General features: G+C 36.2%; 2 protein-coding genes across 2 annotated transcripts in view; one reads left to right on the forward strand and one right to left on the reverse strand.

Annotated features, from left to right (window-relative positions):
* The window catches only part of LOC114161407 (cyclin-dependent kinase-like 1), a 77,737-nt gene extending 65,079 nt beyond the window's left edge, over positions 1–12,658 (reverse strand). Inside the window, exon 1 of the mRNA XM_028044665.1 lies at positions 12,543–12,658. The gene's annotated coding sequence lies outside the window, so the exon portion shown is untranslated. The remainder of the gene's footprint in view (positions 1–12,542) is intronic.
* ppp5c (protein phosphatase 5, catalytic subunit) lies at positions 7,087–16,889 on the forward strand. The gene is made up of 13 exons (XM_028044657.1): positions 7,087–7,219; positions 8,953–9,194; positions 11,271–11,418; positions 11,503–11,624; positions 11,707–11,772; positions 12,305–12,403; positions 12,561–12,666; positions 13,586–13,728; positions 15,017–15,104; positions 15,561–15,601; positions 15,687–15,865; positions 16,236–16,317; positions 16,424–16,889. Exons 1-13 carry the CDS (start codon positions 7,159–7,161, stop codon positions 16,484–16,486), a joined length of 1,440 nt encoding a protein of 479 aa, XP_027900458.1. The 5' UTR covers positions 7,087–7,158; the 3' UTR covers positions 16,487–16,889.
* The last annotated feature ends 1,490 nt before the right edge of the window (positions 16,890–18,379 follow it).

Consider the following 18,379-nt stretch of genomic DNA (forward strand, 5'->3'; position numbering starts at 1 on the left):
GATCATGTGACTTCTGTAATGTAAAAAAAGGTGTTTCCATTGCATTTTTGAAAAACCCAAAACAAAAGAACTCCTCAACCTACTGCCAATTTTTTTAAAATCTAAAAATGTACGTTTTTTACAAAATTGCTGTGTTTCCTTTAGGCAAATTTATTTCCGAAATGTCAAATTGTGCAATTATATGGTCGATAGGAACACGTTTGAGTTAATTGGTTACGCAAGAACATTGACTTTGCTGTCTATTCACCTGTTGCATGGGAAAAATGACTTGTTATAAATGAAATAATCAGCCAGTGGAACTTGAACTGGGTTGCTAGGTAACGGGCTGGGGTTGGCTGGGGTTGCTAGGTAACGGTGCAGTGGAATATTCTACCAGTCGAACAATATTTAGGGCTTACTGACTTAAAGCAAGTTCATTTTTTTTGCTTAAAAGTTACTTTTGAGTTAGTTTTGTCTCATTTCAAGTGTACTAAGATAGCTAGACTAAAACTACTTTGTAAGATTTTGTGTTTTTGCAGCGCTGTTTGTCCAATATGATACTATTGATTCTCTCTTTTTGCTGCAAAAACACAAATATTTTTTGTCTAATTTCTATTGCAAGTATATCAGTAAACTAGCTTACAAATAACTTTTCATCAAGATATAGGATCTTGTTTTAAGTAAATAATTCCTTAATATTGATAAAAAATGTACTTCCACTGGGACATAATTTCCCTTAAAGCAAGACATTTCCCTATAAGTCAGATAAGCTGCCAATGGATTTGCACTAGGAAGTAGGTCAAAAATATGTGAGATTTTCTGTTTTTAATATCAGTAAAAAAATAAACATTTCCAGTTTCAGTTAGAGGTTTTTATTGCGTGAACTCGAGGTAGCAACCTTATTTAAACCCCCAACAGCCCTGCAAGAAATGTAAACAGAAGCTGAGCAAAACATAAACATGAATGCTTTCTATACGCTCGTCCCATCCCCACCCTGACCGCTCTGCTTCCAAGACACACAGAGCTTTTAATGTGGAAAGGTAAAACGGCAGCAGGTATGCATCGCGTTTCTTTTTCCACTGACTTAAAGATTCCAGCTCCTCGTTCTGCTGACTGAACCCCTCCGTGTGTCGTGTCAACGCCGGCGGATGGCTAACGCCGATCGCTGGAACACAGACATGGGATTTTGTAACATCCCAGATCTTGAGCAACCGCTGCAATTTGTGAGTCAGAAACAATTGGACGTAAACGCTGGATTACTTTTGAACTTGTAGATGCAGTAAAGAAGAGGGTGGAGTCCTTAGTTTTTTAATTCACAATTTATCTTTCGTTTGGCTTTGAAATCTCTGCCCTGCCCCTAAGAAAAACATGTGGTTCAGATAAGTGCAACCCCCCCACATACAGATTCCCTGAAGTCAAACACTCATTAGTGAATTACTTGGACAGTTGGGAGGGAGGTAGAGGAGATTGTTGCTATCTCTGCCAGGATGAAGCAACATTTAAAAGGGTGGAGGAAAAGAATTAGGGTCCGTTTCCTCATTACTGAGAACTTAAAACTCTTACAGATCCTTGCAAAAGTCTTCATGCTAATAAAACCTTTTCAAATGTTGCCAAAACAACAAACTTCACCGTATTTCATTGGGATTTATTGAAACAGATATGTGGTTTGAAAAGGATTTTAAAAGTGAAATAATTGATTCAGACTTTTGTTTGTCTTAAACTGAATGAAATCTAGAAGTACACTGCAAAAACACAAAGTCTTAGCAAGTATTTTTGGTCCATTTTCAAGTGCAAATATCTTAGTACACTTGAAATAAGACAAAACTAACTTACAAATAACTTTTTAGCAACATATACAAGCTTGTTTTAAGTCAATAATTCCTGAATATTGATTAAAAAAATAAGTATTAGTTCCACTTTCAGGTTATTTCAGTTATGATATGGGAAAATTTTATTTTTATATCACCATTTTTTGGACCAGTTTTCATAGTGTAAAAAAACTTCATCCAGATTTTAATGTTAGTTTGTTGTCAGTTTGGCAGTGGCTGAGGAGAGGATATTAGGGTTTATGTGTTTATCATCTGCATCTCGAGTGCTCTCTACTTGACAGTTTTGTTCCCAATGGCCACAAGTTTGGACACCACTGATTTAGGGGACAGAATACAAAAGCACTCCACACTTTTCAGTATCATTTTCATAATTCTGTGTTCTCACGCAAAAGTCCCAATAAAATTAATGCAAGTTTGTGGTTCTAACATGACAAAATGTGTAAAGGTTCAAGGGTCATGAATACTTTGCAACCTACAGTAAAGCCTGTAAGATAATAAATAGTAGAAAGGTCTGGAACAAGCCCATGTAACCAAATCCTCCAGTCTCTCTGAGACTTCATCATTCACTGGCGCTGGAATGCCACTCACGTTCACCCTGACCTTCATCTGCTTCTTTCTCCGGTTGCTCATATATCTCCGTTCGAGTTTGTTTTAACTTTCTCAGGACCCCTCCAAGGCTCATGCATTGCCCCCCACGTGAGGACAGCCCTCCCCGGAGCCTCTCTGCTTGCTCTCCGTGAGCCAAATTTCCTCTGCCAATCCCCCTCCCACACCGTCTCACCCACTCACTGTCTGCGTTTACCGAGGCTGGAACGCCGGCTCGGTCCCAGTCGGCCTTGTTCTGTTTTCCTTCCTCCCACCGCCTCCCTCTGCGCTCTATGGCAGGCCGTTATGACATAAAATATGCTGCACTGCGCTTACGTTCTTATGGCGGTGCATTAGGGACATTCTAGACAGAAGAAAACAGGAGAGGTAAGTTTATGCCAAACGAGTTTAATCTCAGAAATCTTCTAAAAAAAAACTTGAAAATTTCTGGTCTTCAAAGTTGAAAATTTGCAAGAAATCAGAAAATTTCAGATAAATCTCAGAAATAAAATTGGGGATGTCAGAGTTTAAAAAGTTGAAAATTTTCTTTAAAAAAAAAGACACAAAGAAACCTCATTGTTTTTAGATTAATACAACAATCTAAAGACAATTCCACAATTTTTGTGGAAAAGAAAAATCGGTCTGATTCGTTTAGATTAATCACATAAATTTTCTAGGAAAAGGAAGTGGAAGTTTGCAAGAAAAACTCAAGAAATTTCTAGAAAAACCTCAGAAATCTCTAAGTTGGAAAAGTTTACATTTTTTTGACTTTTGAAATGCAGATAATTTTAATATCTGGAATGAAACTACCACAACAGAGTATTAGGGCCACGCTAAGAATATTAAAAACATAATAAAAGTACGAGAATAAAATCACAGTATTTCAAGAATAAAGTCATAGCATTACGATTTTATTCTCATATTATTTTGACTTTATTTTCATATTATGACTAATATTGTAATTCTTCGTTGGTTTTACAAGTAGCCATATATGGCAGGCCGTTTTAATATACAATCAGTTTTGTCGGACTGTCCGTAATTTACGATGCAGTATTAGGGCCATAATAAGAAAAAACATTTTTTAAGAGAATAAAGTCATAATATAGACCTTCTTCTCATATTATTCCAACTCTATTCTTGTGATACTGTAGCTCTATTTTCAGAATATTATGATTTTATTCTCATATTGTTTCAACTTTTTTCTCGTAATAATGTGGCTTTCTTTTTGTAATACTATGACTTTATTCTTGCATTATTCACTCCTTTTCTTGCAAAGCTTTGACTTTATTCTCATATTAATTTTACTATAATCTTGTAATTTTATTTTATTTTATTTTCCTGGTGTGGACCTAATATTCTGTCATAATTATGTTATTCAGATAAATTACTTTCATTTTGGTCCCTAAAATACCAAAGAAAACCCGTTGTAAATTACGGATAGCTAGACAAAACCAATTGTATGTTCAAACAGCCTGCCATACATGGCTACTAGTAAAACCCCGGCAGAATTACAAGCTGCACGGCTCAGAAAGAGTGACGAGTCAGGGGGTCACTCGCAGCGAGAGAAAGTGGACTCACTCTCTGGGGTAAGCTTTCATACGACAGGTCTCGTAGTGAGTCACTCCAGTTTTTGCCGTTTACACAGTGACATCTCACTGGTGAGTCACTGGACGAGACTGGACTGGACAGCATCCTCTGTGACACACACACACACACACTCCTCTGGAGTGTGTTTCATCATTTGAACTTCTAACCCTAATCACAAAAATATACCAAAACCACAAAACCCCAAATCTGCAGAAGGCATGTCTGGATGCCTTCCAGCCACAGAATGTTTGACAACAATATCTGAGGGCTAAGAAATAAGAAGCAGCTTTTCAAGGCTGAATGTGTTTCTTCTTAAGGTTGCGTGATGTTTTTGCAAACCAGTAATGAGAGGCTGGATGTGCATCAGATGCCATGATTGGGTGAGTAAAGTCGTGCACCTGTGCCACGGTCACGTTCTGGTTTCATTTGTGGCCGGCGCTTACGGCGGGAAATTTCCACGCAAACGTCTCACAACCTTGAAGGTTTTTAAAAGACGAACAAAGTGAAACTGAGACCCGGTGTGACATGAAACACAATATTTAGTAGCGAAAATCTGTGGCTCTTGGCCTGATTTTATGAGGTTAGTCCAGGGGTGTCCAAACTTTTTGCCACACGGGCCAAAAATGTTCAGGCAAAAGCAGTGCCAGGCCGAGAAAATAGAAATGAACCAAAACCATACAAATAAATTCGTCTAACTTTATTTATTTTTTTAGGAAATGGATTTTATTCATAGTAGAGCCAAACAGAAAAAGATTTTTCTGTATCAACAGAAAGAAATTTAGTTTTTTATTCTTGGTTATAAGAACAGAATTTTTGAGAAACTTTAATAATTTCAATAAAAGCAGATTTGGGTCCTGCAAAGTCACTTCTTATTATAAAAATAATAATTGTTTTTGTAATGGAAATTGTATCGGTAATAATTTTACACAAATCAACTGGACATGTCACATTTGTATCATTCTTAAGCTACAGTTTGGAGCCACAAAAGAAATCAGTCCAAGGCCCACAAATGGCCCCCGGGCCACACTTTGGACACAGGCTGACCCGTAGCACCTGCAGTATAGGATTATGCTTATGGGCGCCAAAAATCCAGGGGCGCCATATAAGAGGCAGGCAAGAAAAAAAAGTAACTTTAACTATTCTTTTAATTTTCTAACATGAACGATTTTACACTAACTTAGCAAAGAATGTTAAATATTATTTTTAATAATATTCATATTGAATTTAGCTTCCCTCCTTCTTTTCCACTAAATGGTTGGTTCCTTCCAACTAAGCTAATGCTATTACTTAAAATTTACGTTGCTGCAGCTAGTTAGTTAATAAGGTGACAGTGGTTTGTTCAGATAAATTAATTAATATAATCATAAAAGGGAAATAGGGAGAGAATAATTAAGAAGCACTGGTCTAGCTGCTTCCAATTTTGGTTTATTTGTTTGGTTTTGTATTTCTTTGTTGCCCAGTAGATGTAATTAAAATGTCCAAACCTTTTCTATGTGTCCCATCACTATTTTATGGTGTTAGCCAAATAGAATCTCATCTATTGCTCCAAAGAGATGCAGATTGAGACTTTTGATTTGTAATCAGAGTAAAATGATAATTTCCCTACCATTGAACATATTAAGTACAACACAAAGTAATTGTCATTTTATAACCAAGCTTTTATAATCAGGAGACTTTAATTGAAAAGTACTTTCTAATTTATTAAACTTGGCTAAATATAGCAAGCATTTTGAAAGAAAGGAACCAAATTCTGTTTTATACTGCTGATAAACTTGTTCAAATTGAGAACTAGATGCCTTTCTTTTAGCACACCAAATGTACAAAATCATTTTGGATCTAAACGGATAACATCCTTTTAAAAAAACAAACAACATAAAATACAATCTGAACTGAAATTTGTTGCTGAAAAGGTGCTATATAAATAAAACTCCTTCTACAATCAGACAACTTTATTTACTCAATTTTATTTTTATTTTCTTGGCCTGCTAATACTTGTCGATCTTGCAAAGTTTGGACACCCTTGTTCTAGAATATACTTGGAGAAAATCAAAGGTGTAATTCCAGACATGCCTGTTTATAATTCACTTCAGCTCATAATCGGCTGCTAATGATGAACACGTAACACGTTCAAACATTTAATAGTATGTGTCATTGCCTTTATCTTTTCCTAGTAACTTACCATGAATGCAGCTTACTTTATAAGGATGACTAAAAGCTTAAACAGCTTGGCTACACGGGTATTTCCAGGGAATTTGTTAGGCTATAAATAATCGCCTTACGCCTTTATAGTGGGGTGTATACTGACCCCTAGTGGTTGAAAAATGTTTTTTTCAAATGGAAAATAATTGAGCAAATTTGTTGCTTTGTTGAGCAAATTTAACCCAACACATTTGTTTTTCTTCTTGAATTAGGTCTTTGTATGAATAAACAGAAAATGTTTTAAAAATGCAACGTAAACAGATACAGACTTACACAAGCATATCACTAATAGTAAAAAATAAAGTAAAGGATGTAGAACTGCAAACAATATCTGTGATAATCTGCAGCATTGTTTTGTCATCCTTGTGTTGATGTTTTTTATTATTTATTTGTTTCCATTGATAATCATTTAATTTAGGACTTACATAACTATAAATAATATGTTTTGGCGAAGATTTCTCCTGTTGTAGTTATTTTCTTTTGTATAATAATGTACTATGAAGATTTGTGTTCTGTTTCGACCTTAATATTTACAGTTTCTGTCAGACGTTTGTCATCAATTTATCATCCAGTGGTGGTTTTTGAGCTATTTGGGCAGCGGTTAGAAAATTAATGTTTACTTATGATTTTGAAGACATTCATTACATACTATTTCTGTCATTTAGCAAATAGAAATAATTTTGTTAATTCCAACTGACCTAAAACAGAAGTTTGGTCTTATTTAAGTGGGGCAAAAAGGTGTTTGTTACTTTTTATTCGGTGCCCTCTGTAACCAACAGTACCTTTTATTTACAGTTGAATTTGTTGTATTTACGCAGCTTTTCCATATACACGTTTGTATTAATAAAAGTGTCCTGCCCACATTTTATAACTTTCTTTTTTTACAGCTGAGAAAGTTTAGATCACACGGGGAAAAAATAGAAACAAACGCCTTCGTTTACGACCTTTGCGACCATCGGAATACGGCAGTGAGAAGAAGATGGCGGAGGTAACAAATGAAGCAGAGCTACTCAAGGAGAAGGCAAATAAGTTCTTCAAAGGTAAATCACAGGACCTGTCAAGTCTGGGATTTATTACAGGAGATTCCCACCGACTACCACGTCACAATTATTTATTTTTCTGCTCTAATTTTACGTCATTTCCCCTCAATCGCAGCAGGGTTCAGATGTTACGCAGAGCTAACGCTCACTTTAAACTCCATTCATTCGAACAGCGGTTAGCCGTTAGCTCCGTAGCTGTCAGCGTGTTCTGGTGAAACACGCCGCAACCGGGTCAGATTTAGAACCTGAAGGGAAGTGATGCTCGCCTCGGACTTGGGGTTTGGAGCAGTGAATGGAGGCAGCGTTGCGGGGTTTAGTTGCGTATACAGGGAGGCAAAAAGGTAGAACTGCTAGAATGTTCTGGTAGCGTGTTTATAAAGCGGGGGATTGCCGAGCCTTCCTAACTTCTTGCCAGTACTCTCTTGTCAATGAAGCATTGTTATTTTCTTAAAATGTAAGCTTTAATTAGGCTAATTTGTCATTAATACACTGTAGTAGAGATAATGTCAGTTTGGACATTGCTTCTAAGTCATAGATTTCTGATTTCCTGATGATCAGAGTTGGTTTTTGCTCTTTAACTTGCTTATAAAGTGGCTTCTTTGACTAACAAAACAAGTCAAAGTCCTACACTTAATCCTTGAACTGCTGACACTTTTCTGCAACTTTACTTAAAAACATAGTTGGGTAATAATTAGTGACATTTACCTGAATAAAAAAGTACTAATATGAGTGGATTTACTACCATGTTTTACTTCAGTAACATTGTATCGCTGGTCTTACTTTAGTAACATTTCTAAACACTTTAGCCACTGTGAGTAACTTCTCTGAATGAAAAACAAATATGTTTGAACCAGACAAAAGCATACAATTAATATTAAAGTTTATGCTATTTTCTATCTGCTCAGCCATGTGAAAGTCAATAAGATACAGTTTATATATTGTCATAAAAAGTACTTTATCCTGTTATAACACATACACATATATAAAATCTACTAGAGAATATAGTTTCATAAGTGTTATGCAAAAGAAAAATTATTTAATTTGGAAATGACCTACTTAAGTTATGAGTCACCTTTTTTGTTTTTTTACAAAATACTTGAGCATTTTATTAGAGGAAAACATTTTACTTGGGTAAAAAAATCTATGTGCTATGTTTTCTGCTGCTTTCTACCAGTTTATATCATGATTTAGAGCAGTAATTCTTCATGTTTAGAGTCTTTCATTTGACTTTGGACTGATTATAATTCCTCATCACCAGCTTGAGTGTTTTTGTTTTTAACTTAATCAACCTCCAGAGTAACTTTAACTCAAAAGATCACCCTAACACATAAAAACGCTGTTCAGTGGGTAGAGAATCCAGAAGTTTTACTCAAGTAAAAGTAAAAAGTACAGCATAGTAAAAATACTCCTAAAAGTAATTTTTTTTCAAAAAAGTTACTCAAGTTAATGCAGTTGAGTAAATGTAGCTAGTTACTAACCCATCTCTGCAATTATTTCATTGCAAACACTCTTTTGTTGTTTGAATATTGCACACACTGATATTGCATTGCTGGCATATTTGTTATGTATTCCTTGAAAACAACCCACTACTACATTTACATCAGACTTTTAAGAGATCCCATCACAATTTCATTCTGTTTTGAAGCTAATATTGGAGCCCTGTGTTTACCATGAACAACATTTTTTTCTCTCATTGTTTATCTAACCAACATTACGATTCCTGTTTTTCCCAGAAAAAGACTATGAAAATGCTATCAAGTACTACTCAGAGGCCCTGGAGCTCAATCCATCCAACGCCATCTACTACAGCAACCGCAGCTTGGCGTATCTGCGTACGGAGTGTTATGGCTACGCCCTGGCAGACGCTACGAAGGCCCTGGAGGTGGACAAGAACTACATAAAGGGATATTACCGCCGCGCCACCTCCAACATGGCGCTGGGCAAATTCAAAGCTGCACTTAAGGACTACGAAACGGTAAGAAACTAAACATTATTATTATGTTAGGGTCCCAGACGTTATTATGAGAAATGATAATATTGTTGTTTTGAGACCATTTCAATAATGTAATGGAATAATGCAAGAACACGTTCTCAAATATCAGTAAATATTATCTCCTAATGAACATTTAACACCGGAGACATTTAAAATATCCAAAATAAAGAAACAGAACAGCAAATAAAAGGAATTATGAAGTCAAAGTTGGCTTTCAACAAAAGGTTTAAACACTGAAGACTTTTGTCCTTTTGGCAGAAAAAGAGAAAAGCAGTAAATCATGCGAATGGAAATTATTGAACTTGTTTTACTTTATCAATGTAAATAAAAATGTAAATAAATCAATGTAATTGATTTATTCCAGCAGGGCTAAGGTTTGTACACGATAACAGATTTCGACTGACGATAAATTGTCCCAGAAATACTATTGTTGCGATAAACAATATTATTTTTGCTTTGAGGCCATTTTCAAGTAATATAATGGTAATAATGCCATAATAATGCAAGAACATGTTTTCGTAGTTCAATAAACTTCACATTCTAGCAAACATTTAACACTGGAACTGCAAGACATTTTAAATATTGAAAATAAATAAATAAAACAACTGAAAAAGCAAAATTAGTTGAGACGAAAACACCAGGTTGAAGACTTTTATCATCAGGTTTTTGTAGAGAAAGAGAAAAATGATAAATAATGCAAATACAAATGTTTGAGTTTGTTTTAATTTATCTTGCCATTAATTGATTTATTACTTATTGTGGCAGGCATATCTTTAAATCTATAGGATATGTATTTTACTCACTATTAGGATCTTATTTTGTTTTCAGTGATAGGTTCAGGTTTGCTGTAAACACAAATTTTATACAAAGACCTCAGTAAATAGAAGATAAATTTTTTAACACTAATTTTATTTATTAAAACAAAAACTTAACAAACCAACTAAGTTTTAATGAAAGTTTTAATTTTTATTAAAAACTTTTTAATGAAAGTTTTACATTGCTGTGGAGGAATTTTGACCGACTCTGCTTCGCAAAGTTATTCTGATTCAGCCACATTGAACAGCCTGTTTGTGGCCACACCACAGAATCTATATCGAATGTAAATCCAGACTTTGACTACACCACTCCCAAAGCTTTATACCTTTGAGCCACTTAGAGCTGGGCTTGTTGACGTGCTTCAGGAGTTTATGGTTGACAATCATGTATGCTAATGCACATCTTCAGTTATTACAGCTAGACTCAGACCTGAACATTCAGAGACACAAAGAGACAGTTACAAAGTCAGCCTTCTGTCACCTGAAGAAGACTTTTAGGATTAAAGGAGTAAGATCTAGAAAAACTCATCCGTGCATTTCTGAAGTCCCTACAGCTCAGAGAATAGACTTTAAAATACTGTTGCCAGTTAATAAATAACTGAACGGTTTAGCATCACAATGCATTAAAGATCTGCTGTTGCTGTATCAACCTTCCAGACCTCTCAGGTCTTCTAGTCCTAGGTCTGCTCTGCATCCAGAACCAGAACCAAACATGAAAAAGCAGCATTCAGCTTCTATGCACCACAAATCTGGAGCAAACTCCCAGAAAACTGCAAAACAGCCGAAACACTGAGTTCCTTTAAATCCAGACTGAAAACCCACCTGGTTAGAGTTGCTTTTGAACCATAATAAATAAAAGATTTACCAACTTATTCGATGTGCATGGATGATTTTGATGATGGCACTCGTCAAAATGTAATAATTGTCACAATTGTTGAATGTTTTGATTTTATGATTGATTATTCTTGTGTTTTTATGATGTAAAGCACTAAAACTGCTTTGTTGCTGAAATAAACTTGATTAACTGATTGATTGAACTTCCAGAGAACTGCAAAAAAGCCAAAACACAGTTCCTTTAAATTAACTGTAACTGAAATTGAGATCAATGAGAGAAATCCAAAACTGCGCTCTGAGGGGAGATGAGAATTGAATGGAATTGCATATGAAGGCAACCGTCAACCTAAAGCAAGTTAATAATGGAAAATGATAAATATTTGATATAATTTCCCTGTTTTAATGACAGGTAGTCAGGGTTCGACCGAATGACAAGGATGCAAGAATGAAGTACCAAGAATGCAACAAGATTGTGAAACAGAAGGCGTTCGAGAGAGCCATCGCAAGTGATGACAAAAAGAAATCAGTCGTTGACTCTCTGGACATAGAAAGCATGAGTAAGTTTTCAGTCCCGAAATGCGAAATGGATCCAACATTTAAAATGATGAACAAGTCAGTCAAAGCTGATTTTACTCCTGCAGCCATCGAGGACGACTATGTAGGGCCCAAACTGGAAGATGGGAAGGTGACGTTGCAGTTCATGAAAGACATGATGGATTGGTTCAAAGATCAGAAGAAGCTGCATAGAAAATGTGCTTATCAGGTAAACGCACTCGTTCACTGATACCAAACGGCGCTCAGCCTGGATTTAACTCATCCCACTCACCTTCACTGTATTCCTACAGATTTTAATACAAGTAAAGGACGTTCTCTCAAAGCTACCAAGTCTGGTTGAAATCACAATAAAAGAGGTAAGATTAGGCTGATTTAACTTCACAGGGAACATAGAGGATTAGGGCCACTAAAAAGATTTACTTTAATCTCAGAATTCTGACTTTTTTCTCAAATTTTTAAATTTAATCTGACTTGAATGTCAGAATTTGGGCTTTAACCTCAGATTTCTGTCTTTTTGTCCAGAATTCTGAATTTTTTTCTCAGAATTCTGATTTTAATCTCAGAATTTGAACTTTAATCCTATAGTTCTGACATTAATCTCATAATCTTGAGTTTATTCACATAATTCTGACTTGAATCTCAGAATTTCAACATGTTCTTATCAGAATTTAGACTATTTTTACCCCCCCCAAAAATTCTGATTTTAATCTTGGAGTAAGAGAGAATTCTAGGTTTGAAGTCACAATTCTGAGAAGAAAGTAACAGTTCTAAGATTTGAGACATAATTCTGAGAAAAAAGTCAAACTTCGTTTTGGTAGTGACCCTAATCCTCCTCCTTAGTCGTGTGTTATTTGGTGTCTACATAATATTTTGCTTTTCCACCAACAGACAGACAAACTAACGATTTGTGGGGACACCCACGGTCAGTACTATGACCTCCTCAACATCTTTGAGTTGAACGGTTTACCCTCAGAGGCCAACCCTTACGTATCCTTTCCTTTAAAAAAAAAAAGAAAACCACAAACACGTCATGTTTTCTATTCATACCCTGTACAGTCGTTTTTCCTGGTTTGATCTATTTTAGTCGAAAATGCGTCAGGAGCCTCAGTTGTTGTGCGTCACTGACCTTAACCACAGCTTCCAGCTCTTCAATGGCGACTTTGTGGACCGAGGCTCCTTCTCCGTTGAGGTCATTCTCACCCTGTTTGGCTTCAAGCTGCTCTACCCAGACCACTTCCACTTGCTCCGAGGTGACAGCAGCTGCAGTAACAACTCAACCGCTTTAATGGCTGCGTCCAATATTCAAGTGTTTAAAGCAGTGTTTCTCAAACTTTTTCAGGCTAAGAACCACTTAACCCATTTAGCAAACAATCACAGACCACCTAACTTGAAATTGCAATAACACAGCATGTTAATATGTACAACCTGAAATGAAAATATTAGCCTCTTAACTCCCTTATTGTTGTTTTCTTTATTCATCAATGCTCTACTGGCCACAGCAAAGCAATGAACACGTTCATTTGGTGCATTTTAAGTTGTTTACAGATTCTGAAAGTGTGGATCCTAAAAACATTAATAACATTTTAGGGCTATTTGTAATTTAGAAGTACATTAGAAGTAACATATAATCGAGTTGCTCTGCCAGAAACAAAAAATACTCTTCTGTACTACTAAATATGAAATAATCCACCCATTTGTATCAATTGTATTTATCTGTCGTATTTAATTAATTTAATTGAAGTATTTTAGTTAATAAAAATAACAATAGCTGTTGAAGTGTGAGCAGAGCATTATAAGCAAGCAAAATCGTAAGAAACAAAGAACAGTTCTCACCAGCTGAGACTGGAACCGTTCACGACATAGAGCCGTTGAAAAGAATCGACTCTTGTGAACGACTCAATACTCTCAGTTGGTCTGACTCGGCTTCCTCTGATATAAATAGTTCTGACGTTGTTTTCTTTCCTCTGGTATGTTCAATTTTTCTTTATAGTCACCCGGTTTTAAGCCACGTATCCATTATTATTTTTAGCTAAGCTAACTTGTAGCGTCGCACAAACGGTCGTTTACATGCAGTACCCTCCGGACCACTAGGGGGAGCAGGGTTCTCACAGCTTGAGAAAGGCTGGTTTAAGGTGAAAGCAGGAAATGAACCGATGTGTGTACCTGCAGGGAACCACGAGACGGACAACATGAACCAGATGTACGGGTTTGAAGGCGAGGTGAAAGCCAAATACACAGCCCAGATGTTCCAGCTGTTCAGTGAGGTCTTCCAGTGGCTTCCTCTTGCTCAGTGCATCAACAACAAAGTGCTGGTAGGTGGTCATAAATGTTTCCGTTTCACTGGATTATTATTATTATTATTCAGTTTGATTTAGGCTTATTTTATGTTTTAATTAAGTGTGTCTGAGGTTCAGAGTGCTTTTTGGTGTTAAGTTGTTTCTTATTATTTATTTTAGAAAAGTTAACTCACTACAAAAAAACCCACAAAATGTTACCAAGTATTTTGGTGGAGTTTTTAGTTCTAGTTCTACTGGTAGAATATTCTGCAGTGCTGTTTCCTAGCAACCCCAGCCAAGCCAAGCCCGTAACCTAGCAACCCATTTCAAGTTCCATTGGCAACTTGAAATGGGAAAAATGTCTTGTTATAAGTAAAATAATCTGCCAGTGGAACTGGAACGTTTTCATCAATATAAAGGAATTATTTACTTTAAGCAAGCTCCTATATATTTCTTAAAGGTTGCTTGTAAGTTAGTTTTCTCTTATTTCAAGTGAAATAAGATATTTGCACTAGAAACTACACCAAAAATACTTGACAAGATTTTGTGTTTTTGCAGGGATGTAGTCAAAGTTTGCCGTACGTCGCCAAACCAGATAAATTTCTCAGTCAGTAACAGAAATTAAATCTAACTCCTAATCATTTGTTGCTATTCTCATCCTTTAACTGTTGTCTGGTGATGAAATCAAAATATTCTAGGTGTTTAAAAACAGATACTGGAGGATTTGATGCGAAAATAACTTTAAAATAACTTTGACACTTTGCTTTTAAAACTCGCAGGGTTGGAATAATTTTTAAACTAATTTAAATAAACAACTTAATGCTTATGTTTGATAACTAGGATCAGTTGGGATGTATTTATGACTGAATTGAAATTATACTTTTTTTTTCTAAATTAATGCAATATAAATTAACTGAATTGAATACAGTAGCCACAACTTGCAGACAATTGATAATAACTATTCTCTGCTGCACCCTTCTGTCCAAACTGGGCAGCCTGGTATATTTTAACTCCACATTAATTATAGGAAACAAGCAAAAACACTTTCTTTTTAGTTTGTTGCATAAAAACAGCAAGAAAACTGCAATTGGTGTGTCTCTAATTTAGATAATAATGTGTAATTTAATTTTAAATGTTCAGTGAAACAGCTGAATTTTAAATCAATCTCCTATTTTAAATTAATTCAGAATTTTAACAGTAGTTTAAAAGAACACATTTTAAACAGTGTTCATGTGAAGACATCGTCAGCTTTTAGGTCCCAATATATTAATTAAAAAAAACCTAATAACTGCTAATGTTTTGATAATGTTGCTCTGTGTCTCAGGTCATGCATGGAGGACTTTTCAGCGAAGACGGTGTCACATTGGAGGATCTCAGGAAGATTGATAGGAACAGACAGCCGCCAGACTCGGGTTCGGCTAAACTCCAACATTCATTATAAAACGTCTAAAACAAAACACCTCAGAAAGTTATCTACGACGGCGTATCAGAGCCATTGTAGATGGAACAGAAAAGGAGTACAAAATTCATAGTTTTTTCTTGCATATTTTCTACTTTTCAAACTCAGAAATTTCCCATTTTTTTCTAGAAAATTTCTGTGATGAATCTAAAAATTTCTGTTTCTTCTTGCAAATTTTTGACTTTGAAACTTAGTCATTTTTAAGATTGATCTAAAATTTTCTGAGCTTTTTCTCCCAATGTTTTTGATTGTTCAAACTCAGAAATTTTCAAGATTTTTTCTAGAAAATTTCTGAGCTCAATTTCAAAATCCTTTGGCAGAAATTAACTCCTCCTTTTTGTCTTTTTGTCCGTCTACCACTGCCCTAACGCTGCCATTATTATCATACCTTCTGCTCTCCTTTCACCAGGTCCGATGTGCGACCTTCTGTGGTCCGATCCACAGCCTCAGGTGAGTTTGTCTCCGTTGCTTAACATGGACTCTTCCCTTCTCTCCTGTTATCGAGTTATCATGTTGTCCTCTGTGTCTGGAGCAGAACGGCCGGTCGATCAGCAAGCGAGGCGTGAGCTGTCAGTTTGGTCCCGATGTGACGCAGCACTTCCTGGAGCAGAACAAGTTGGACTACATCGTGCGAAGTCATGAGGTCAAAGCTGAGGGTTATGAGGTCACTCACTCAGGGAAGTGCATCACCGTGTTCTCAGCACCCAACTACTGGTACGTTATGGAACATTTAGCCTTTCATACTGGACATGCAGCTGCAGATATTTGAGGGCTTAATAATGCGAGAAAAGCTTAATAACACAAAATAATCCTAGAAATAATATATAGAAAATTAGCTAAATTATTTTTACTAAGTGCAGATCTGCAGAACATTTTTTAAGTTTTGAATCTAGAATAATTTACACATCCTTTTCAAATCTCACTTCTTTATTTGTTTATTTAAGTATTGCATGTTTAGGTTATTGTTGAGATGGTAAAAACATTTTTTCGGTCATTTTGACTTGAGGTGTGACAAAAAGTTTGGCCAACCCTGGAATAAACACTGCTGCTTGCTTCATTTGTCTGTTTCCCCGCTTTCCAACAGTGATCAGATGGGAAACAAAGGCGCATTCATCCACCTCAGGGGATCAGACCTCAAACCTGAATTTCACCAGTTCACTGCTGTGGTCAGTATATTCTCTGACTTTTATGTTTTCTACAATACAATCATCAATTCTTCTTGTTGTCAGAACTTTCCGCAGGGTTTACCTTTCTGATTCTCTGCCTCCACAGCCTCATCCGAATGTCAAGCCGATGGCGTACGCCAACACGCTAATGCAGCTGGGGATGATGTAGAGGCCGCGCGGCGATGACCTGCAGTCGCTCCCTTCCCTCCCAGCTCAGCCGCTCCGGGGCTTGGTCATGTCGTCGTTCCTGCTTAGTCTAAGGGGTTTCTCTCCCACACAAACGTCAGCTAGTTGTGGCGCAGAAACCGAGGCGTAGTTCTGATGGGAAGAGAGCGACCTTAGACGAGCCCAGTCCAGATTTCCTTTTTATTCCATCACGTTGTTTTTTTCTTTTTCCTGGAGAATTTCTGTTGTCCATTTGCCTGCTTCATGCGTGCCATTACTGAGTTACGAAACCAACACTGCAAAAACACCAAATATTACCAAGTATTTTTGTCTAGTTTCTGGTGAAAATATCTTATTACAGTTGAATTAAGACTAAACTAACTTGCAAAATTATCTTTTGATAAGATATAGAAGCTTGTTTTAAGTAAATAATTCCTTAATTTAGATTAAAAGTACCAATTCCACGGCAGATTATTTCACTTTTATCACAGTAAAAATGTCTTGTTATATGTAAATTTATCTGAAAATGGAACTAGTATTTTTCATTGATAAAGGAATAATTTTCCTAAAACAAGCTTATATATCTTGCTGAAAAGTTACTTGTAAATTAGTTTTCTTATTTCTAGTGTACTAAGATATTTGCACTAGAGTAGATGAAAAAGACTTGGTAAGATTTAGCATTTTTGCAGTGAAGACCTGTTGTTTTTAAAACTCCTGATTCGCTCAGCAGATGGCTCGAATTAGCTGGTTTGTACCAAAGATACGTAATGAAAATGATTGTTCAGTTTTAGCAAGAGGAACTTGTGACTCTGGATATTAGCATCCCCACGTTGGCCTGCATTCACAGTTGAGCAGTTTGCAAAACGGTTTATGGAGCCGCATGTCTGTCAGTGTTTCTCAAACCAACTTACAGTATGTTCGACTTTTATTTCAAGAATACAAAATCGAACTCTTTGTGATCTAAAAAAAAAAAAACCACTCTGGGTACACTTTTAAAGGTGCTGTTTGCCATTAGTGATGTATTTTGCTGGTACCGTTTATTTTGCACTTCTGCATCGCTTCCTGTTGGGGAAGGTACCGCCGCTCCATGTTTTCATCCTTCGTCGTTGTCGTGCCACAGACTCGGCAGCTCCTGCACAGTCCGCTCATCCAACTAGCTAGCTAGCGAACACTGTTGGCACTCTAGTCTTCAATTCATATTCAGGCTTATTATCCCATGTGTGAATTTCTGCATTACACAAAAACATCCAGAATACAATCCTGTCGTGAAACGCACAGCTATACTGTCTAATGGCCCTGAACTTTTTAGATAAATGAATACACTTTAGTGTATGTATATATACTGTATCATTTAAAGATTCTGTGTAATGTTTGGAGAAAATTATTGAATTAAAAAAAAAAAAAGACAGTCCAGTGGTTTTAGAAACAAACTGGTGTTTTTGTTTATAGGATGCTCGTTTTCCGTGTTAGAAATGTTTGTAGGGCTGCAGAGTGGAGCAGGCTCAGCAACAACACAAGGAAAACCAGGTACAGTGGATGGATGAAAAAAGATATTTACACATGTTGTTTAAAACATTGTGTTTCCTGTTTCATTTTGACAGGAAGACATAATCAAAGTCTGGCATTAGATTCACAATGAGCTTAAGATGAAACTGACTGTAAATATTTGGAAAAACAACTGAAAGAACCTGCAAACTGCTTTATCAACAGCTGATTTGGTTTATTAAAGGGGCAGTTTCATGTAAAATCGACTTTTTTTGAGCTTTAAGTAATGTTATAATGTTATTCCCTCGTCAAAAGCATACCTGGAGTGTATCAGGCATGTCTGAGAAATCCTTTAATAGCCATGGCAGCTGTGCAAAACGCCTCAGTGGGCCTAGCTCCGCCTTCAAGAAAC

The sequence above is a fragment of the Xiphophorus couchianus genome, chromosome 18, assembly GCF_001444195.1.
Source record: "Xiphophorus couchianus chromosome 18, X_couchianus-1.0, whole genome shotgun sequence".
Lineage (NCBI taxonomy): Eukaryota > Metazoa > Chordata > Actinopteri > Cyprinodontiformes > Poeciliidae > Xiphophorus > Xiphophorus couchianus.

Coding starts and splice junctions, on each gene's coding strand:
- ppp5c (XM_028044657.1), top strand. CDS start 7,159: ATGGCGGAGGTAACAAATGAAGCAGAGCTACTCAAGGAGAAGGCAAAT. Junction 12,667..13,585: donor CCACTTCCACTTGCTCCGAG/GTGACAGCAGCT, acceptor GTGTACCTGCAG/GGAACCACGAGACGGACAAC. Junction 15,866..16,235: donor TTCTCAGCACCCAACTACTG/GTACGTTATGGA, acceptor GCTTTCCAACAG/TGATCAGATGGGAAACAAAG.